General features: G+C 28.7%; 1 protein-coding gene across 3 annotated transcripts in view; it reads right to left on the bottom strand.

The window, feature by feature from the left end:
- Positions 1 to 23,968, bottom strand: part of LOC123297265 (mitogen-activated protein kinase-binding protein 1) — a 33,543-nt gene extending 9,575 nt beyond the window's left edge. For 2 of the 3 annotated variants that reach the window (XM_044878861.1, XM_044878863.1), the window contains exons 1-18: positions 23,650 to 23,968; positions 18,291 to 18,382; positions 15,146 to 15,380; positions 14,199 to 14,597; positions 12,859 to 13,019; positions 12,377 to 12,512; positions 11,312 to 11,515; positions 10,249 to 10,605; positions 7,262 to 7,396; positions 6,976 to 7,188; positions 5,710 to 5,915; positions 5,237 to 5,356; positions 4,921 to 5,108; positions 3,736 to 3,842; positions 3,552 to 3,620; positions 1,506 to 1,744; positions 1,255 to 1,396; positions 1,029 to 1,179 (exon numbers count right to left, since the gene is read on the bottom strand). In XM_044878861.1, the coding sequence (XP_044734796.1) occupies positions 1,029 to 1,179; positions 1,255 to 1,396; positions 1,506 to 1,744; positions 3,552 to 3,620; positions 3,736 to 3,842; positions 4,921 to 5,108; positions 5,237 to 5,356; positions 5,710 to 5,915; positions 6,976 to 7,188; positions 7,262 to 7,396; positions 10,249 to 10,605; positions 11,312 to 11,515; positions 12,377 to 12,512; positions 12,859 to 13,019; positions 14,199 to 14,597; positions 15,146 to 15,380; positions 18,291 to 18,382; positions 23,650 to 23,727 (3,232 nt within the window). In that variant the 5' untranslated portion in view covers positions 23,728 to 23,968. The remainder of the gene's footprint in view (positions 1 to 1,028; positions 1,180 to 1,254; positions 1,397 to 1,505; positions 1,745 to 3,551; positions 3,621 to 3,735; positions 3,843 to 4,920; positions 5,109 to 5,236; positions 5,357 to 5,709; positions 5,916 to 6,975; positions 7,189 to 7,261; positions 7,397 to 10,248; positions 10,606 to 11,311; positions 11,516 to 12,376; positions 12,513 to 12,858; positions 13,020 to 14,198; positions 14,598 to 15,145; positions 15,381 to 18,290; positions 18,383 to 23,649) is intronic. The other variant, XM_044878862.1, reaches the window with a different exon arrangement.
- Positions 23,969 to 24,029: the final 61 nt, after the last annotated feature.

Genomic DNA, 24,029 nt, shown 5'->3' with positions numbered 1-24,029 from the left:
TTTCAAACAAAAATTCCATAGAAACTGATGAATTTAGGTTAAGTGTTGCCTGTGGTTCAAAAGTGGTCTCTATTTTTTGATAAGTGTGGTTTTGTTTGCTTCAATAAGTTAATTTTTGAAATAATTGTCAATGTATTCATACATTATTAAAATTTTTTCAGAATTTAGAACTTCTAAAAGATTATAACCTTAAGCCCGGAAAGCACTATTAAAAATTCAGCTTTAATATGCATTAAGGAGGTCGTTTCATGGCTGGAAGTAAATTGTGCACTAACTGGAAGTAAGTTGTGCATTTTTTTATAATTAACATTGGCGCGAACCTTTTTAATTCAATAAAATAAGTATTTGACTTCTTAAAAATTAAAGTATAGCAAGAAAGTATTGTCTTAAATAAAAGAATTTACTTGCAACAAATTTTCCTGCTAGTACTTTTTTTTCAGTTTATTATTCATTTCTCAGTAAATTTCACGGTAACATATATTTTAGTGCAAAAACAGAAACCTGAATATTTCGAAAAACTAATTTTCAGTTTTTTTTTCACTCCATCTAATCGATAGAACTGGTAGTTTTTTTTCAAGAAAAGTTGGCGGGGTCTTACTTTCTCGTAAGACTGTCAACAAACGTTAACATTTTTGAAAAATTTTTTCACAAAAATTTACACAGTAAAGTATGATCGAAACTTCACTATACGATAAATAAAGACTTAAAATATAAAGTGTGGCAATCGAATGAAATTACAGTTGCCTGAAAGTTCATACCCAGTATGAACCCACACCCAATAATAATATATAATAATATAAAAGAATATAAGAATAAGAAATTTTTAATGCCATCTGAAACGTAAGTTTTCTCTCACGTAAATTTTAAAAGAAAACAAAATAAAAGTTATCAGGCTTCCAAGTTTGTTGTTCAGTTTTCCATCAGTGTTCATTTTTGACCATTTGGAACGGAAAACTATTTTTTTTGTTGTTGTTGCAAAAACATGTACTAATACCCGTATTGATATTTTTTTTAAATATTTTGGTTACCTGTAGTTAAATCTTGTTCCACCCCACTTAATGAATCAAACGCTGATTGTAAATATTTACCACGATTTGCAATGGTATCTAATGATTCCGTACTACCTGATAATAATGATATTGGATTTTTATCCGTATTATCACCACTAGGAGTTGATGCCTAAAAAATTTAAATAATGATCAATATTATACTTCTTTTTTTTTTTTAATTTAAAATTTAAATAATGTTTCTTACATCATCATCATCAAAATCAGATTCTTGACTGCCTGAAACTGACGTCGTTGAAATTGATATTAAAGGTAACTCTCGTTTTGTTTTCGATTTACGTAATGATTTTCTTAACTCGTCTACACTCATAGCATTTACTGTATATTCACTGTAAAAATAAAGATTAGCCTGTTAGAAAAATTACAGGGAAATTAAAATTTACAAAAAATCGAGTTATGGAGGATCGATTTTATAGGTAAGAAAATATGAGGCATTACCTTGGTGAATCTACTGCAACTTCAGGGAATTGTAATTTCATCGATTTTTTACGTTGATCTGTATCTGAACAATCTTCAACATCACCATCATTATCAGCATTACTATCTTCACAGGTATCACCACCTAAAGCGCTACTTCCTCCTAGCATACTTCCCAATGAACTATCATCTGTATTCGGATGATGTCTTGATGTAATATGGCTTCGATTCATAGTTATGGAATGATTTGAGCTATAGGACTATAAACAAATTTATTAAAATTTGAGAAAACTTTTCAAAGTCTATTTTAACTTTTACAAAAGAAAATTGCACAAAATTTTAATAGAAAAATTCATCTAGAAAAGTACACCTAAAAAACAAAAGACCAAAAAGAAAAATATGATGATATTATGAAATTACTGGACTTGTTGACCGAGGAAAATTTCTTTGTCTATTTATTATTGTATATAATAGACTACAGCCAGTTTTTGAATCATTTTACTCAACCGGAAATTGAATCATTTAAGTGTTACTAGCTAAAACAACAACTTTAAGCCAAAATTATATTTTCAAAATGGTAAGATCACTCAAATTCACTGTGCCTCCATTTCGATCTCTTAAAAAAATACGATTTTGAACTTTTCATCAAAAGTATTTCTTATTGAAAATAAAAGCATTTTACAGACTTGATTTTTCAAAACTGTTCGGCTACCATAAAACCTCTTGGTTGAGGTATTAAAGGTATTTCCTCGATATAAAAGTTGATTTTCGTTAAAAGTATTTGTAATAAGCGGCGACAAAATAGACTGAATTCCCGAAGCAAAAGTAAAAAGATAATTAACCCAAACAATCAGTTTGGAATATTTCTCGTACGAGGAATTAAGATCGCGATTAAGTCTTTTTCATTATTCAAGTTTTAATTATCAAATAGCAGTAACTATTTGGTTTTAGTTGTTAAAATTTAGTATTAAACTTTAATAATATTATTGCATACGTAATGGAGAATCTGCACCCATTTTGCACCCTGATAGTGAGGTGAGAACACATATTTAAGCAAGGAGAACAAATAGCACACAAGCACAACAACAAAACTGTTTTGGTTTGCCCGTCAATCATTTCACCTTCATTTTTTTCAATTCGCTCCGAGCGTGAATTTCGTTTCCATGACAACGATACACTACTTTAATTATAGAATTAATGGATGCATATATAATTGTGTGGATTGCATTGAAAACTTACATTTAAAATTTAATATTCTTGTTTCACAAATTTAAATAAATAATTACGATAATTAACATTTGAAAAATAATATTTGTACAATTTGATTTCTTATTTTCACAATTTTTAATGCATTAAGTTTAATTAATTAGTGTTTTTCAATCATTTTAATTTGACAGTTTCTATATCATTAACATGTAAATAATTGCAAATTAGTCATAACAGCCCACTTTATCTCCAAAATTTTTCACTTAAAGCGCTGGCATCGATTTTATTATCCCTACCATGACTACGCACACAACGAATACCACCAACACACCATTTATCTGTGTGTATATTTTTACCCTGAATTTTTGTTGCAGAAAAAATTTACATATTTTCTTTCTATAATTAATTTTAAAATATTACAATCCGTATCCAATGTGCTTTATAATAAACATGGAAAGTGTAAATAAAATAATTCAATTTGATATAGAATTCTTAAAGCTCCTCGAGGTATTGATAAAATTCATATACATGGAGTCTGTTTAGCAGTGCCGGGCCTACCTAGGGGCCTCGTATCGGGCTCCAAATTGATTTAAGCGTATCAGGGCTCCTTTACGATAAAAAGTAAAAACACTTAACGATAAAAAGTAAAAAATGAGTTAACATAACAACTCATTGCACGCACTTTTTATCGATTGATTTTTAAGCGACTTAATACGTTTTTTAGCTACTATAACGCGACTTGAAGCGCACATTACAGCAGCCTGTTTCTCTACTAAACAGACTCATTATGGCACACATTAAGATTTCATTTAAAATTGAAAAATTTATAGCATGCAATAAATTTGTGATTATAAATTGTACCTGTGAAGTAGTAGTAATTTCTAACAAGCTTTCCGGGCAAGGTTGAAAATCTTCTGTTTGTTCATCCTCCTAAATTAAATTTTAAAAAGCACCCACACCATTAATACACCATTAATTTAAGCAAATGATTTTTTTTACAGAAAAAAAATTTACAATTGTTAAAATTATTCACAATATTTTTTACCTGTTTAAATTTAATTGTGGATTCTCGTCTGTATTCTGGATAATTACGTGATTCAGTTCCACTATCAATTGAACTATCCTTTGAACCATCAGAATCCGGTTTTGGATCTATAAAATAATTAAATACATTAAAATATTGGTGTATATAAATCATTAAATCGATGAAATTGAATAGAAGACTGACATTTTTAATTGTTTAATATAAAGTATGAATATAATAAAATTTTTACTAGCAAAAATTTTGTAATTCATAACAGCTATCAAATGCAAGTGGCGTAATCGTACAGAAAAATATTTATACTAAAATAAATTATTGTTTTATATAAATTTGTTTAGAAAAAAAAAATTAAACTTAGTGGGTCGGCAGATAGGAACAATGTACAACAAGTGAAATTTACGGAACCCCAAGCTCGCACTTGAAACATATTTAAATGCACTCTCTATTAAATTACCTTTTTCCTTAAAGCCTTCTCCAAGCTGAACCGATTTTGAAGATCATCGCCTATTTTTTAGTTGTTTCGGATATGGAACCAAAAATCACAATTGGTTCATGTATTTAAGCGCTACGATGCCAATGACAGACAGACGCACATATTTAGCGGTCAAACTTATTACACCCCTTTTTTTGGTTCGGGAGTTAAAAACAAGATGTTTGCGTTCGATTTTTGCCGAATTCATTTAGTTTTGCGAAAAATGTTTCCTATATTCCTTATCAGAAAGAACAAAAGCTATTTTTAAGAATTTATTATTTATTTTCTATGTGGAAATTAGATTGCTTTAATAGCGCGCATACCGCCACGTTAATTAACGAAACCGCTCTCAGATGCAAGATGTACTTCATTCATAGATAATTTCAATACAAAAAAATCCGAAATTCAGCCGTCTTAAAAGTTTCCAGCCCTCATACCACAATTTTATTTTATAAAATTTTATCGGTATTAGAAAACGAAACTTACTTTCCTGATGAAGGTTAGAAACATTCTAGGTTATTTATACACTCATTTTTGTATGCCTATTTAATTTAGCGATTTACTTCAAAAATTAATTAACTATTACTACAAATTTAATCTAAACTAAAAATTTAATCCAAATTAATAACTAATTACTAAATTAATATGCAATTTGTTAGTAAATTATTTAGTATTTTGTAAAATTAATTATTTAATATTTTGTTATTTTTACTAACCTTGACGTTCAGGAAATGCAATTATACTATCAGTATCAAATACGGATCGAACTGAAATGCCACCCTGTTCAACACGTTGTGCCCATCGACCTTTCGGTAAATCTACTGATTTAGTTAAACTTGTTGCTGAATTAGCATCCTCTGTGATTTGTTTCTTCGCCCATAATGGAAGTGGACCAACACTAAACCTATTGAAATATTTTAAATAGACAATGACCTCGTATATAACAATAAACAAATATTTTAAACCATGTAATTTGATTATAATTAAGGGATAATTTTTGAATCAAGGCTAAATACTTTCAAATATTTTTACCTGTAATCAGCCGTATCTACTAAATTAGCGCTTGGATCAAATGTCTCCAAAGCTTCTGTTGGTGAAGACATTCCATCAGGTTCATATTCACCACCGCTAGGAATGACTAATGGCTTTTTCCTAATCGAAAAAATTAAACTCATAAATTTATAAACCAAAATTTAAACTTAAAGACAGTAATAGATTAAACTAAAACTTCTAGTCCGCAGTATAATTTTTTTTTTACAATTTTAATTTTTTATTTTTAGAATGTCAATAAATATTATATGAAAAAATGCCCACAATTGAGGCTTCTAGACCAGTGTACACCCTTAAATAATCGCTAGAGTGTTTTTGATCCAAATAATATTAATAATTTTGATTGAATTTCGATGGTTACAGCATAAATGTTGGTGAAAAGGGGGAAAATTGAAAGCCATTTCTCTCTTAATATCACTAGTTATTTAACTTAATTGTTTTTTTTTTATACTCACTGTTGTCTGTGTTTCCATAAAAGAATACTTGCATCACCACCTGCTGAGACTAATCTATCACTATTTTTAGTAAATTTTAATCCAGTTGCTAACTCAGAATGGCCACAAACACATGCAAGTAACTGGCCTGACCATGCACAATAAACAGCCAATGTTTTATCAGTACATGACGTAGCCATATAACGCCCAGACGTATTTAACGTTACCTTTAAAAAAATATCAATTTTACTTAAACATGGATAATCTAAAAATGATTTTAAATTATTATTGGAGGTTTAATTTTACTTTTCTATTTAATTTTCCATTAGTTTATATTTCGTTTGTTTAAACTGAAGGACGGAATTATTTTCCGATTCTCGTTGTCAACAAGGAATACTAAATCCGTCATCCTTAAAAACTACTATAAGGGCATCATGGCTTATAACGATAATTTATAATTTACCGTTAAAAATGAAAAAAGCAAATTAATGAAAGCTAATTCAAAAATGTTTTAATCAGTAACCAAAGTTAGTTTGAAAACAAAATATGATTCAATTGCGGTAAATTTTGTCTAAAGTTGGCATTCCAAGGAAATGCCTCAAAAAGAAATTTACAAAAAAATTAATACAAAATTGAGCATTAAAAAAGCTTCAGAATTTAAATATTAAACTTTGATGATGAATTTTGTTATAACTTTATGAAAGTAGACGAAAAATAAGAATAAAATTTTTCGATATCTGTCTTGATTTTCGAAAAATAGAAAGCTAAATAATTAAACAAAATTTTCAATATTTTGAAAATTACTCCAGATATCGAAAATTTTTTATTCTTACTTTTAGTTTTATATTGTCAAGTTATAACATAATTGATCATCAAAATTGAACATATATATTTTTCAAAATTTGTGTCCCCATCCACTACCGTGCTCATACATCCTTAGTTAGTCGGACACAACGGTTTTTTTTGTTTTAAATAATTTATTAACGTTTAAAGTTTAATTTAAATAGTTTTTTTTATAATTTCCATCGATTAGTTTTGGAGAAATTTATGAAAACAAATCATCCATCTACCGTTTTCTCATAAAACCAATGTTAAATATGCCTACTTTTGAAATCATTTATTTATTTAAATAATCGGGCAACCACCCTTAAAATTTCCAGAATTGATTTAGACTTAGTCGAATTTCATATAAAAAAAAATCAAGCTTTTTATTTTAAATTGCCCTGGTGTTCGAATATCTTTAAGCTATTAATTGTATGTATACTCTATAAATATAAATATACTCACTTTAATTAAACTTCCATCTTCAGATGGTGAACCACGTATTGATCTTACATATTGTCCAGCTTTCGTACTATAAAGTCGTACATTACGATCTTGACAAGCTGTTAATATATGTTTACTATTTGCATCAATTTCCATATCATATAAAGTTGTACGACCGGCAACATTATGATCACGTTGGAATAATACAAACGGCGTAGGTGCATTATTTCCTATCTGTAAAACATAATTCTCCCAAGCAATTAAAAAACTTTCAACATAGTAGGAATGATAAAAGTATAATACATACCATTAAATTTCTAAAAATAATACTTTTATCAGCGCCACATGAAATCATTTTTAATTGATCAGCTGCTGTACTAATTAATCTAACGGCTGTAATTGATGATGAATGATCGTCTAAGGTTTGTAGAATATTATAATGCTGAAAATACAAATTTATGTTCAGAAATTACTAACATTTTTGCAAATAAAAATAGGAAAGCACGCAAAAAACTATGCAATGATAGAATCTCGAAATTTTATTTTCGTTTTGAAGATTTCAACTTTTGAGTTGAAGTTTTCAGGATAGAAACCTATGGCGAATTTGTAAAACAAGAAACCTTACAAAGGGGAGTATCTCGATAAGACCCTGAAGACGTATCGACAAGTCGTTCTGAAGGAGTTATTACTGCTCGATACTAGATGGTTCTGTTATGTAAGTATGAAGTATTTCATCAACAGACACCATCCGTCAAAAAAAAAAAGGAATTCATTTATTTATGAAGGATTTCAATGTAAAGTTCCTAGGCAGTTTCTTACTCTGAAATCGCATATATCTTTTTCTATTAACCTATAAAAATGAGCTATTAAAGCTCTTTTAAACGAATTGCTGTAAAATCTTCCCAAATAAATATTCGTAATTTGTATATTAATTTTCCAATACCCAATGTTTGCATTTAAGATTCTTTTTATACCATGTATATATGAAATATACATAGTATATTAAGTTTAGTCCCAAGTTTGTAACGCTTAAAAATAATGATGCTAGGAAAAAAATTTTGTCATAGGTGTTCATAAAATCACCTAATTAGTCCATTTCCGATTGTCCGTCCGTCCGTCCGTCTGTGGACACGATAACTCAAAAACGAAAAAAGATATCAAGCTGAAATTTTTACAGCGTACTCAGGACGTAAAAAGTGAGGAAAGATTTCGTAAATGAGCATCATAGGTCAATTGGGTCTTAAGTCCGTAGGACCCATCTTTTAAACCGATAGAGATAGAACAAAAGTTTAAATGTAAAAAATGTTCCTTATCAAAAATTAACTTTGCGTATTCCATTCAAAATTATTAATTATTCCAAAATTACAAGTATTGGCTTTTTCGATTTTTGGAAATTTTTTGAGGGGTACCCCTTTATACAAAATCGAAAAAATCGAAAAAAAAATGTTGGCTCCGATTTCGATAAAACTCTGTTTATAAGGTAATTTTGACCCATAATTTACAAAAATCGTATTTATATAACGATTAGGAAACTAGTTTCGGAAATATCGAGCCAAAATATGGGATAATGGGTGATATTTCAAAAACTATGCTTCCAATCATCAAATGAATACGATTTTTGAATTTTTTGGGTCAAAATTACCTTATATACTAAGTTTTATCCAAATCAGAAACCATAAATTTTTTTCAATTTTTTGGAATTTTTTTAAGGGGTACCCCTTTACAAAAATCGAAAAAATCGGAAAAAAAATGTTGGCTCCGATTTCGATAAAACTCTGTTTATAAGGTAATTTTGACCCAAAATTTACAAAAATCGTATTTATATAACGATTAGGAAACTAGTTTCGGAGATATCGAGCCAAAATATGGGATAATGGGTGATATTTCAAAAACTATGCTTACAATCATCAAATGAATACGATTTTTGAATTTTTTGGGTCAAAATTACCTTATATACTAAGTTTTATCCAAATCAGAAACCATAAATTTTTTTCAATTTTTTGGAATTTTTTTAAGGGGTACCCCTTTACAAAAATCGAAAAAATCGGAAAAAAAATGTTGGCTCCGATTTCGATAAAACTCTGTTTATAAGGTAATTTTGACCCATAATTTACAAAAATCGTATTTTTATAACGATTAGGAAACTAGTTTCGGAGATATCGAGCCAAAATATGGGATAATGGGTGATATTTCAAAAACTATGCTTCCAATCATCAAATGAATACGATTTTTGAATTTTTTGGGTCAAAATTACCTTATATACTAAGTTTTATCCAAATCAAAAACCATAAATTTTTTTCGATTTTTTGGAATTTTTTTAAGGGGTACCCCTTTACAAAAATCGAAAAAAGCGAAAAAAAAATGTTGGCTCCGATTTCGATAAAACTCTGTTTATAAGGTAATTTTGACCCATAATTTACAAAAATCGTATTTTTATAACGATTAGGAAACTAGTTTCGGAGATATCGAGCCAAAATATGGAATAATGGGTAATATTTCTAAAACCATGCTTTCAGTCATCAAATGAATACGATTTTTGAATTTTTTGGGTCAAAATTACCTTATATAATAAGTTTCATTCAAATCAGAAACCATAAATTTTTTTCAATTTTTTGTTTATGTACTTTAGTTTATGTATATGAAATATACCAAGGTATCCTACGTTTTGTCCCAAGTTTGTAACGCTTAAAAATATTGATGCTATGAACAAAATTTAGCTATAGGTGTTCATAAAATCATTAAATTAGTCCATTTTCGGTCTGTCTGTCTGTCGTCTGTCCATCTGTCATCACGATAACTAAAAAACGAAAAAACATATCAAGCTGAAATTTTTATATAATGCATCAAAGTGAGCAGTATTATATACATGTGTTTTCTCTCACTCTATGCAGGCACACAACAGAAGAACTGTTGTATAGCTGAAAAGACATCGAAGCCACGATACAAGTCTTTTTTGCAATTTCATATAACATCTATAATATCTCTTACTTAGATGTATTGCTTAACGCATGTACTTTGTCATACTCGCGATATTTATATGCCTAGATGTAAATCGAATTAGTGGTATATGTGTGACATGTATGTATGAGTAATGTGAAAGAGTAATCAACACTGCCTATACATGGTATTTCAACAATTAACTCAGTCAATTGTTTGTTTTCACTTGTTTAATATTTATTTGCTCTATTTCTATCTAGATACTGGGATAATACTACAAAAATGTCTACAGGCTCTAATTAAAATAAAATTAACTAGAATTAAAATAAATAATTTATTAATACTAAGAATACTCACATCGTCCACATTAAATACATGAATTAATCGATCTCTAGATGCTGAAGCAAGTAATCGTGGATATGAACTTTTTGGTTCATTTAATCGACCATTCTTTGAATATTCTAAACATAATACTTCAGCATCATGTGCTTCAATTTTATAAATTTCTTTCATCGTTCGCATATCATGTATTTTAATATTGCCAGCACGATCACCAGCCGCTAAATGAATAGCATCCGGTCGTATACGAATACATCGTACACCATTCTTTCCATCATATGATATTTCCACTTTATCGTTGCTACCAGTTAATGTTTGATCTTGATCTTTAATATAATTTAGATCTGGATCCATATAAATTATCTTTAATAATTCCTAAAAGTTTAAAGTTATTAAGAGTATTATTTATGACTTATAGAACAATTATTTCAAGTGCAATGAAAGACAGAAATAAACAGTCGACGTCGGATTTAATAGTGATTTAATAAAGTTACTTGTCTACAAATGTCTTTGCCCGGCATAGTTAACCTTTTCAAGAGGGAGATTTTTTGAAAGAATCCACGGTAGAAGCCACTTTTTGATGATTTCGATAATAAAGATAGGATAATTAATCGCACCAAAGATACTCTTCTATCAAGAAATATAATAAAAGAAAGAATCTTAAAATTGTCCGGAAATGTAAAAGATCAACAAAAATTGACGTTAACTCCATTTCTTTTATATTGATTTATATTGACGAAAGGAATGACGTTACTAAATCTGCACGTTTAGCTGTTTTGTTCGATATTGCGTAGAAACGTCATTAAGGAAGAATTAATTGCGAATTCCAAAAATCACAAAATCAAAATTAATCGATCGCCTATTGAACATTCTTTTAGAAAAAAATGGCACGTTGATACATAAAGGTTTGCCATCAATTCCATATATCCATTTAACAGATCTCAATATTATGCTCTCCGTTTTATCTATTCCATCATAATTATCATAGTTAACAAGGTCGGATGATTTTTGGATTTGGATGAGATTCAAAATCAATCGGATGATTTTTGGATTTGGATGAGATTCAAAATCAATAACTTACATTACTATAAATATTTCCTAAATCATGATTTCCTTCTAGATTCCAAATTCGAATTGTATCATCTGAACTACATGTGATAAAACACCCATCTGGAAGCGTATCTTTTATAGGATTTCTATATAATGATATTTCCTCTCTAGTCGGAATCATTTCAATTCCCCAGATGCAAGCAGAATGATATAAAAATGATTGTGATTTTCCCACCTGTAATATTAAAATACATAATTTATAATTAAAAACAAAAGAGAAATTAATACAATGCTGATAGCAATTTAATTAAACAATTTTATCGTTATTTATTCATTAATCAGGAATAATTTATTGGATAAGATTCGAAAATTTTGTGGGTTATTATAATTTTTATGTTTCGGTTTAAAAAAAAAAAATTATGTTGTATTTTTATGAAAAATATAATTGTTTTTGTCCTATAGGAGGTGCTTCGAAGGAGTAATTCAGGCCCTTATTTCTATGAACTTTTTTTAATGTTTAGTGTCAAGAGCAAACCTGTACAATGATGGACACTTAAAGGTCTTAAAAACATCCTGTATACTATTTCGCAGTTAATGTAGTCAATTTCGATTCTTTATTTGTCAAGTTTTAGCTTTTTGTATAAGAATTTAAAGGAATAATCATAATAACCAATCTGTTTATTTTGAGAGAAAATTGTTTTTCGTTCGCAGGTTTATGCCGTATTTCAAAACGATTAAAATTTACTTTCATTTAGAAATTACAAAAATTAATAACGTTTTGTTACAGAAAAAAAATTAATTAATTGGATTTACAACTGAATCATTTAATCGATGTCAAATCGGAAATAAAAACGATAACGACTAAAATATTATCCGATAAAAAAATATAAAGTGTGTGGGTGTCCTTAATCTATGGTTTTATCTTAAATTGGTTACAAAAAAAAAAAAAAAAAAAAAAAAAAAAAAACACATTTAATAATTTAGTGATAACAAAAAACGCTCGTGTTATTTAAATCCACGCATGTTAACGATTAAAATATTTAAAATTAATTGCAACCAGCTCATTAATTATTATTTGTATAAAAAATTAACTTACCCTTCTAACTTCTCGAACGTCCCAAACATAGATCGAATGATCATTATATACTGAGGTAAGTTTATGGTTGATTTCATCATACGCTACGGCTACTGTATCAGGATATTTGGCATTAGCTGGATGAATTGACATATGACTGTAAACAAAATTTATGTCATTAATTCATATTTGAAACAAGCTGCATTACTGTTAGGTTATTGACATCTAGAGTTCCAAATGTTCCATCAGCGACAAGGTTGATTAATCATATATAGTATTCATCACTTTGAGATAAATACAATTGGCATTTAGACCTTTATTATTAGCAATTATTAGCAGGCCTATTAATTTTACTCTATTTCGTATTGTGAGTCGTTTAGAGGTTTACTTAAATAAATTTACAATCTCCTACGTTTTTTCGGATTATGGAATAGGATGTAATTTGGTAAGAAAATAAAATATAGAAAACAAACCACTTCAAAAATAAAATATAGAAAACAAACCTTATATTAGTACCAAGACTAACATCTACACCCAAATGATGAGTTCTTGGCAAGGTAGTAACAAAGTTAAGCGTGAATGGATCAAAGCATCTAACAATTCCTTCGGCACATCCAACAAATATATATTTTTCACCTACTGTCATTGACGACGCACTTGAAGTCTAAGGTAAGAAAAAAAATCGAATTAGTTATTATTAATTCCGTTCAAGTATCAAAAATCTGTTTACACATGTTTTTTATTAGGTTTTTTAACATTTCATTTTATTTTCGGATTTTACAATTGAAAATGGTTCTCCCAAGCCAGATTATCGTATGAAGGTATCGTATGAACGCAGCTAACATATAGTTTTGGTTTATTTTATTGAGATGAACTATATTCCAGGGCCAAAAGTAGAGCTGAAAAGGTTTCGAACCAAAATCAAATTTGGGATTCTCAAAAAAAAATCACTAAGATTTAGATACATATTTGACATACATCAATTGAAGTGAAGTTTCAAATAATTCGTATAGCAAACGCTAGGGGCGTTAAAAGGTCAAAATTAATGTTTTTTAAAAAGGTTAGACAACAACGCCGAAGTCGACATGACGATGTACGACTTTAGTTGTCGAAAAGATTTTAGAAAATTTGCCATTACAGCGATTTTTACATTATATCGTCTTAAAATACTATGTGTACTCTTCTTCGGAGTAAATATTATGCAACCTAGAACCACGACTAACAACTTGACAAAGTGATGTTCTTCTAGATGAAACGTTATCAATACTTATTATTCAATATTTGCATAATGATCTTGAAAATTAAAATAGTTTAATCTGCTCCAATCTTATTCAAACGTTATATGATGAGTGCATTAACTAATATAATTCATCAATGAAAATATATCACGTTTTTGCTCTTTCATGCTTCCTAATAATATTGAAAAAATGAGCTTAGAAGTATGAAGAAAGGAAAGAACTAATTTCCAACCTAAAAATCTATTTAGAGATCTAGAAACTGTCACTGAAATTAATAAAATGAGGCTGCAGTGGTTGGGACACCTCGAAAAAATATCAAGTGAAAGAGGTACAAAGTTGAATTGGAGTTAACGAACGAAGAACTAAAGTTCATAAGCGAAGAACAGAAAGTTCAGAAATGGCGAACTAAACCTAACAGGTTCTGAAGTGAAGCTAAGATCTTTCATGGACCGTTGAATGAAGGACCTGCCTGTTTACCTTCGTCTCTCAAGATTTAATCAGCTTGAGCCTTCTCTTCTCAATTGTTAAAATAAAAATTCCAAGTTTGATTAGCTAATAAAATGTAGTAAAACTCTTTTGTGATAATTTTATGCTTTCGTACTTACCCTTAATTCAAGCCATTTATCTAATAATCTCCTATTATTTAATTGGCATAATAAACCAGATTTGGTAACTACATATGTACTATCAGAACATTCACCTCGACCACACGCAACCGCAACAAAATTTTGTCCTCTTTGTGAACCTAATATTGCAGCACGACCAACTAATGGTACTGCTTCTTTGTACTTTGTATTTCTTGTATATTCTAAATACCAAAATTTCACATGTCTGTTGCCAACTGTTACAAAATAACTACCATCTTGTGCAAAACAAACACCTTTAATTTTTTGACTAACTTTATTGCTTGCAATCTTTAAATTATTTTTCCAATCCCAAACATTTACTATCATGTCATGTTGGGATCCTATGCTAACTACATATTTGTTTGATGGAGAAAAGGCCTGAAACAATAAAAAAAAGAGTTAAATATTTATAAAAAAATGGATAAAACCAATAAACAAATTTTTTTTAAATATTCAATTTGAAATTTATATGACAAAAAAGTAGTTGCCTTACTATGGGCATAGTGGTAGAAAATTCGAAATTTTTCTATTCTTATTATTAACGAAATTATAATTAAAAACGGATTTGCTTATGTTGGTTTAGTCATAACGTATATAATTTTCCAACTACTTTCGAGGCAGAAGCGAGAAAATGGATCATCTTGACCATTCATTATATCCTACGCACGTTTTATGTTTGAAATTTTGGAAAATTAGATTTTATTCAAATATACCAATTTTTAGAGGGCAATGAATATAAATATTGAATAAATTGATATTAAATTTATATTAATAAAATTGAATCGTATTTAATTTAACAAATTAATAATATATGTATAAGAATTTTGTGTTGGTGTAAATGTATAATTATTATTTAATAACAACAATATATAATAATAATAAACGATTTGTTTTGAGTAATGATGCAATTGTTTGACACTACTTACCACACAATTAATTCCATATTGATGTCCCTGAAACTCAGCTATTTGTGTACCACCAGAACAACCAGATGTATCTTGTAAATCCCATATTCTTACATATGGTAAATGCCCACATTCACCTGTAGCTAAATATCGTCCATCGCTACTAAATGCTAAGGCTGTGATTGTTTTGCGGCATGTATTTATTATATGTGCTTGTTGAACACATGTTGCTGAATTGTACAAGACGACTGTGCAACTATAAAACAAAAACAAAAATATATTTTAATACAATCATAATTATAACATACGTATTTTAAAGAAAATTTGGTCTAATATAACAGTAAATTTATACATTACAGTCTTCGTCAAATCCGGTAGTTCTGATTTTTAGGAGACTGTTTATGATTTTGGCCCAATAAATAAACTAAGTTTGTGACGTCGCCATAAAAATCGTGAAAAATTATAATATTTCTACACAAAAAAGGCGAAAGAAGCTGGGAGGTTGAAATCCTAAAACGCACATACTTGACTCTAACCTAACTTACATACCGATTTTCAACCCTTTAACTCAATTTGAGGAGATTCTACTGAAGTTTAAAGCCATAAAAAACATACTATTTCGACATAAAAACGTCGAACAAGTGGTTTTTCGGCTAGGAATCCCTCCAAATTGATGAAATGATTTTGTGAAATTTTCTAAGGGATATATATCCGTATACAGGGTGGGTCATTTTAATCTATAATGGCTAATAACTCGTTTCGAAGCTAACCAATCAAAAAATATCATAAACAAAAGTTGTCGAGTTTGATGGGGGACATCATGTTCTGACAACAGATTGGACCAATAGCCAAATTAGATCCTAAATGGTAAGAGATATAATAACACTTAAAATTAGAAAGTTGATCCTCATAAAAAACTAACATTTTACATCTGAACCATTTTTTCGAAAATTGTCAGAGGAAATGCGATTTAAAATATGTCAGTCATTATTGAATGTAATCGAAAGAAAACACGCTAACTGCGGAAAAATGCTATTGGCCAAAAGTTGTCAAGGGGTTGTATCCATGACTTTGACCTACAATTATCGATAGACTTTAAGAATATTTTCTTTCGAAAGCTGACGATTTAAAAAAAATTGTTTAGATGAAAAATGTTATTTATTTTGTGAGGATCAACTTTCTAATTTAAAATGTTATTCTATCTCTTACCGTTTAGGATCTAAATTGGCTATTAAAGAAATTCGAAGAACTGTGCCCAATCTGATGTCAGAACATAATGTCCCCATCAAACTCTGCAATTTTTGTTTGAGTTACTTTTTGATTGGTTAAAATGACCCACTCTGTATATCCGTATATCTCTTCAGTAAATTCAAAAAGCTTGGGAAAAAAATCTATAATAATTTTCAAGTGAATAAACTAGCATTTGATAAAAAATCTAATTTATATATTTTTAAATCAGCAATATCTTTCTTTGACATAAGAGATGATTAAGTGTCATTAAGGAGACTATAATAGAATATTGAAAAGTTAGCAGACATGCATAAAATTACAAAATAAGTACCTACATCACATGAACTACTAAGTTTACAAAGAAAATTTACCGACAAAATAGTTCTTTAAAATAAGGTCGTTTGATTTATATTATATTAAAAAATATATATTATTTACAGATTGTTTTATGTCAATACAAAAATTTGTACCTTAATATGAATTTTAAACAAATATTATTTGGTACAGGACTGGTTTATCTTAAAATTTGGAGTTGAGAATAAGAAAAGTTTTATAGTAATGGAGGATCAAAACGACTGAAATAATTATATTTTAATAATTTTCAAAAGAAAACAACCTTTTGCAAACAAAACTTACGGACGTTAAGCCTTAAATTGCAGGTTTCAGACTTGGTTAATGTAATGTTTAAGCAGATATAATAGATTACAGTCTCCTAAAAAGGAGGCGAAAGGAAAAATTAAGAATTAATTTACGATTTTTTTATTATGATCCGTATCACTCGTATCCGAGGCTCTTCGTTTTGCCGGTCTGCCGTTTTACCGATATGATCGTTTGATGAATTGAAAATTTAACTTTAATCCTACCAGGGAAAAATCATTAACTCTCTTGGTCCATATGCAAACAAATAAATCCGTCTCTGTTTAAGTGTTATTTGGTAAATAATAATAAAACAGTGATAATTATTTGATAATATAATATTATGAATATCGTTACTACAAAATAAATATTACAATTCTTATGTAATATAAATGATATGATGATGACCTTGTCTATTGACTATTGAGTAACGAACTATACACACCCAATAATCAAAGTATCACTTATACTTATTAAATTATTAATCAAAGTATCTTATATCATCACTTATTTTAAATCAACTTAAGATGCACCAAACATTATCTTTATTCATTATAATTTTCAATGTATTCCAATATAGTAATTTCTCGACAAGAAGGTGGCGCGTCGTTGGGAAAAATGAACGAAGCGAAGCATAGGTGTGGGAAATAGATTAAGAACATTAAATTAAATGAAAAAAAAAAAAAAAATGAGATCATAATATGTAAAACAAATGGTACCGTATTTTTGATTTTTATTCAAAATAAATTATCTGCATAACGAAACAAAAGAAAAATGATCTCATGTTGTTACAATAAATTTTAAGACAACAATCATTATTATGTTCTTAAAAAATGAAAATTGATAACTATAGACTTGGAGACACTGATACAAAGTTTCAAATGACTTGTCGCAAGTGACGAGAGAATGCACGCGATTGGTGGAGTCCCCAAAGTGGTGGGGACCAGAGAGCAATTGCCTTAAACTGTCCTCATTGTTAATACGCCCTCGAAGGCAACCCCTAGTACATAGATCGATGAAATTATTGAAAGGAAAATGACGAATAACGTTAAATGTTAATTTTCTTAAACTAATAATTTTAGAACAATCGCTCATGAAAGTCATCAAGTCATACTGTTTCGAGGCTGGTTTAGTTTGTAACGAATAAACAATGCCACTAATAGACCAGTGCTGTTACCATAATTTTCTTTTTAATAATTGCGTAGCTAAACTAATTAAAAGTGGCCATACGAGAAACAAATTAATTAAAATTTTGTATCAGTGTCTCCAAGTCTATAATAAATAAATAAAATATACATACCCTGAAGGATAGGCCACTAAATGTGAATTTGGATCAGTGACAAGGGCTGAATTACTGCTAAGTGTCACACCCATAACATGCTCCAATTGAAACTGAAACAGGAAACAATTTTCATTAGTTAAATAATAATAACTATCCTCTATGTCCTTAACAAATTATTATATTATAAGTTATAAATATTTGCATTATCATTATCATTTAAACTTATATTTATGTTAAATATTCCCTGTCCTGTGGACCTCTGCACAAACAGTCCTACCTATTTCAAAATTTATAAGATGTCATTTTTAGCTGATTAAATAAGATATTTGACCCAGGAATCGACTCCTAGCCAGCAAATTTTCTTGGCAGCCTAGCCTAAAGATTTTTCTGAGTGTATTTTTTCGATTTATACTCTTAGTGGGACAGAAATACCTTGCTTCCGGACACCACATTTTCTTTATGTAACATTAAAAAAATTATTATGGACGATTCTAAGCATTTTTTTACCCTTTAAAAATTACACCAAACTCCACCATTTTTTATATTTAAGTGTTAGAAAAAAAATTACGCATTTTTGCTGAAAATTCGTACTTATTTTTCACTTGGTGGGTGTGTAAATCGAAAAAGCAAAAGTTCACATGAATATGATTTTGTTAAGTGTACTCAGAAAACATTTTTCACCGGCTCCCATAAAAATCTACTTGCGAGGAGTCCTAGGTCAGATTGTTTTTTCGTTTTTATTTCCTCGATTATTTGTTTTACGTCAAATATTACACATTACATCAAATATTGGAGGAGACCGTTGTTTTTTCATTTTTTCAACGAGTTCCCGTTTCATGTATTACACACATTATTATGAATATTTTTATTTTATTTTTTTTGATGATATAGTTTTATAAATAATATTTTTTTTGTAATACGCTCCACTGATCCATTGTAATAAAATATTCATCCATGATTTTAATATATTTTATTAGTTAATAATTAATTTTATTAAGTTTCTTATTACTATCAAGTTATAAATCAATTATTTTGAATTATAAATAGATATCGGGTGTTCCAAAATTTAGTTTATAGTACTACTTTTGAAAAATATAAACCTGTCGTGGTTGTTCGAGTAGGATGAGTAATTTTAATGATATTTGACATATTTATAGACCAAAACACATAGTCCTTAAAATTATGGTGGATTTATAGCGCTTTTAATGTCATAGATGGCTACATATTATTAAAAAAATATGTGTTTTTATTCTTTTTAAAAGTGTAAACTTTGCATCAAATAAAAGGAATAAAAATCGGGATGATTTCGAAAATACCAATAAATTGTACTTATTTTAATTTTATTGCACTTATTACATACATGACGGAAAATAGCTTTTTCAAAATCTTCCTGATTTTTATTCGTTTTATTTTAGGTTATAAAGTACATTCTCGGGAGTAATTGGCTTCCTAAATAAGTCAATATCATTTGAACAAAATATAGATAACTGATATTCCCATATAATACAATTTGCGCTCTCACGGGTAAACAGCGATGTTAACGAAAAAATGTTTCAAACAAAAGTTGTTAAACTGTAATTGACCTATATTGCTCATTTTCGAAATCGATCCACTTTTTACGTCCTGAGTATTCTGTAAAAGTTTCAGCTTGATATCTTTTTTCGATTTTGAGTTATCGTGTTCACAGACGGACGGACAACCGGAAATGAACTAATTAGATAATTTTATCAACACCTATACCAAAATTTTGTTCGTAGCATCAATATTTTTAAGCGTTACAAACTTGGGACTAAACTTAGTATACCTTGATATATATTACATATATACATGGTATATTAAGACTATAACAAACTTTGAAAACTAGAACAATAAGGGCTTATGACAAAACTCATCAGAAATTACCTATCAAACAATCTATGAACTCATTTTGAAAAACGTTTAATAAGTGAGTTAAGTTAAATTTAAAGATATCGAAATAATTTTTACAGCTTAGACAACTTTTCCAAACAGCTGGGATATTAAATGGAAACTTGGTGGTGAAATTTTTCTTGTAAGATGCTAATTATTTTATTAAACAAAATATTTTCAAAAGAATTATCACGAGAGTTATTAATTAAAATAAATTTTGGAACACTTGATGTATATAAAACAGTAAATTTAAAATATTATCTTACATAAACTAAAATTAATTATTTTCATAATAAACATTTAATTGAACAATATAACAAACAATATTATTAAAAGTAAATTGTTTTACGATCAACATTAATTTGTAAATTGTAACTTTAGGAAAATTCAAATAATTAAATTGTTTTGAAAAGCATAATTAATTGACGGAATGAATTCTATATAAATACTTTTATTCAAATAACATAATACAGTTATTTCAATCAAAATTCCTATTGTAGTCCTGTGTTCAAAAGTATGTACTTTTGACTGATTTTGCCAGTTAAAAGTACTTTTAATCGATTAAACGTTTTGAGTGTAACATCATATACATGATAGATTGCAGTCTACAGAGTGGGACATTTTTATCTATAATGGCTAATAGCTCGTTTTGTAGTTGAACAATCAAAAATTATCTTAAACAAAAGTTGAAAGAGTTTGATGGGGGACACCATGTTATGGCATCAGATTGGACCTACTTCTTCAGATTTCTTTAGTAGTCAATTTAGATCCTAAACATTAAGAGATAGAAGAAAACTTTAAATTAAAAAATTGATTCTCTTTTCGTCTTAATCGAAAGAAAAAGAAAACTAACTATCCAAAATTTGTCAAGGGCAATAGAGGACATTCGTCTGTGTCCATGACTTTGACCTGCAATTTTTCGATAAACTTTAAGCGTATTTTCTTTCGATTAAATGCAAAAATAAATTTGAAACAAAAATTGTTAGTTTTTTTTATGAGATCAACTTTTTAAATTAAATTCTATCTGTAATTGTTTAGAATTTAAATTGGCTATGAAAGCAATCCGAAGAACTAGGTCCAATCTGATGTCAGAACACGATGTCCCCCACCAAACTTTTTATTGATTAACTACAAAACGAGCTATTAACCATTGTAGATTAAAATACCTACCCTGCATAATGTTAGAGATTTTTCGTTTTCAAAACGTTGGGTCGCGATCTTGCAGTTTTAAGGTAGAGATGCGGTGGACGGTTGAAATATATAGTGAACAGCTGGTAGATAAAAACTATGAGTCATTGTAATCAAATAAATACAGGATCTTTTTTAAATTTTTGGGTCACTGGTTTTTCATTTTGGAGCCACCGAATCACCGGGGATTCTTCCAAAAACTCTTTATTTACTATAAAAAAAAATTAGGAATTGTAGTCTACGATGTAACTACATTAACAAACGAGAGCGCGTTCGTTGGATCATCCGCCTTTCGTAGTAATATAATACTTCATGGTGAAATTTGTGATCGGTGGCGTGTCCAAAATATTGCATGCCTTCGGTTCGCCATCCCTACCCTACGTTATCATGATGGAAGCAAAAAAGAAAAATCATGGTAAACCCGTGCCATTGGTTCGCCTTTTTATCCTACGTTATCGTGATGGAAGAAAAAAATCATGATAAATTTTGTTGATAAACTCAGTAATACGACTTTTTTATTTCACTATGAAGACTTCGACATTGAACAAGAATCAGGACAATCAAAGAATAAAAAAAATATATTAAAATGTCAAAATTTAATCTTTTGTTTTGATTCAAAAGAAATGTTGGCGTTATAATCATTTTTCTTATATAAAAAGAAAGTTATTTTTTTTAAAGAAATAATAAAAATGTTCATTTCAAGTAATTTATTGAGGCCATACACTACTCGTAACCTGCCACTTTTATAAAACTATAAATTTTTATAGAATTTTTCTATATTTGCTATATTTTTAAAGATATGTGGACACAATGTATGTAAGAGCACCAGGCGCACACAAATCCATATTAACAAGTTTTCTATTTTTGAAACATTATTACTCTTATAAAAGAATAGAACCAGTTATGCAAATTCATAATTTTGTTTACGTTTTTTTGTACGTATTTTGATAAGAAACATTTTTTACATACATATGCAAATACTTACCGATTTGTATGTATGTACACAGCTGTAAGATTTACATAATATATTATGTTTATTATATTTAATCAGTTTTATTATTGATTTTATTTATGTAATTTATAATAATATAAATGGATAAAGTTAATATCTCAACATTTATTAATTGAATTTGAAATGCACAAACTAATTTCGGTTGGAATTTCAGCAAATTTCATTTTCAGATCAATTTTATTTTCAAAGTTTATATGACGACGGGATAATCATAGTCATCACACAGGCAAATTTTTTCCAAATTGCTTTCTAATTTTCTTCTTGTGTAAAATTTTAGTACAAAATTAGTAACACGTAACGTAATAAAAACGAGTTAAAACAAACAACTGACTGAGTTAATTGTTGATATACTCTGTATAAAAAGTGTTGAAAGTAAGTGCTTGCATCATTTTTTTTTTTTTTTTTTATAAATTAGAAGAGTTTAAAAAACCAACACAATTACGGCGGCCTTTCGGCCGCAATTTATTTGGTGTACAAAAAATTCAAAATTTTCGAAATTATTTTCTAGAACTTTTTTGTTTTTCGATAATGTTTCACAAGACCACTAGTTGAAGCTACCTGCAAATTTAGTTTTAGAGAAAATGAACAGCAAAGTTTTGTTCGTATTTGCGCCCTCACGGATAAACAACAGTGACGTTTAACGAAAAAATGTTTCAAACAGAAGTTGTTTATTTTTTTATAAGGAACATTTTTACATTTAAATTTTTTGCTTTACCTTTAAGGGTTTACAAGATGGGTCCTACGGACCGAAGACGCAATTGACCTATGATGCTTATTTACAAATTTAAACTCACTTTTTACATCTTGAGCGCGCTATAAAAATTCCAGCTTGATAAAAAAATAAAATAAAAATTCCAAGACGGACAGACAGATTGGCAATTGGAAATGGACTAATTAGGCGATTTTATGAACACCAATACCAAAATTTTGTTCCAAATTAATCAAAAACTATATTTAGAGAGGCCCGGAAATCTTAATAATTCTTGAATTATTTAATAGTAAATAATAATTTCACCCCAAGAATCTTGTATTCGTTAATCCATTATGAAAGTAAACAGCAATCGAAAAATTTTAAGCAAGCGGAAAAATTTTTTTGAATTAGACTTGCAACTTGAAATTAATTATCCAACAATTTAATGCGTAAAAGTTTGTAGTCGAAGACCTTGTTTCTAACCGGTCTATAAAAATACCTTGAAAACGTGAATTAAATAAAACTTTTGAAGAAGAATTTTTATATTTTAAATCATAAAAATGTAATAAAATACTTACACGATCGCCTTCTTCCGATTTGGCTCGTTTCAATGATGGAGCACGTATAACCATTTTTCCTTGCAGTGGGGGTTCCATTTTTCAAATAAATACCACACACACACGTGCGCTCGATAAAAATTGATAACAATTTTTCAATTAAAATTAGAAAAACAATAGACTTGATATATTTGTCACATTGTAATTTACGTAGTTAAATTTATTTTTGTCTTTTGATCCTTTGGCTTAAATAATACCCTGCATTGTATTTTCAATATTTTCCTCTTTTGGATTTAATATTGTTGAATTGCTTTCAAATCTTTGAGCAACATAAATGACTAATTTGATATCGGTTGAGCAATACGTTATTCATTTGTTTACTCATGTTCAATCTGAAACAA

The sequence above is a fragment of the Chrysoperla carnea genome, chromosome 4 (assembly GCF_905475395.1).
Source record: "Chrysoperla carnea chromosome 4, inChrCarn1.1, whole genome shotgun sequence".
NCBI classification, from domain to species: Eukaryota; Metazoa; Arthropoda; class Insecta; order Neuroptera; family Chrysopidae; genus Chrysoperla; species Chrysoperla carnea.
This window is presented reverse-complemented; position numbering and strand designations above follow the sequence as displayed.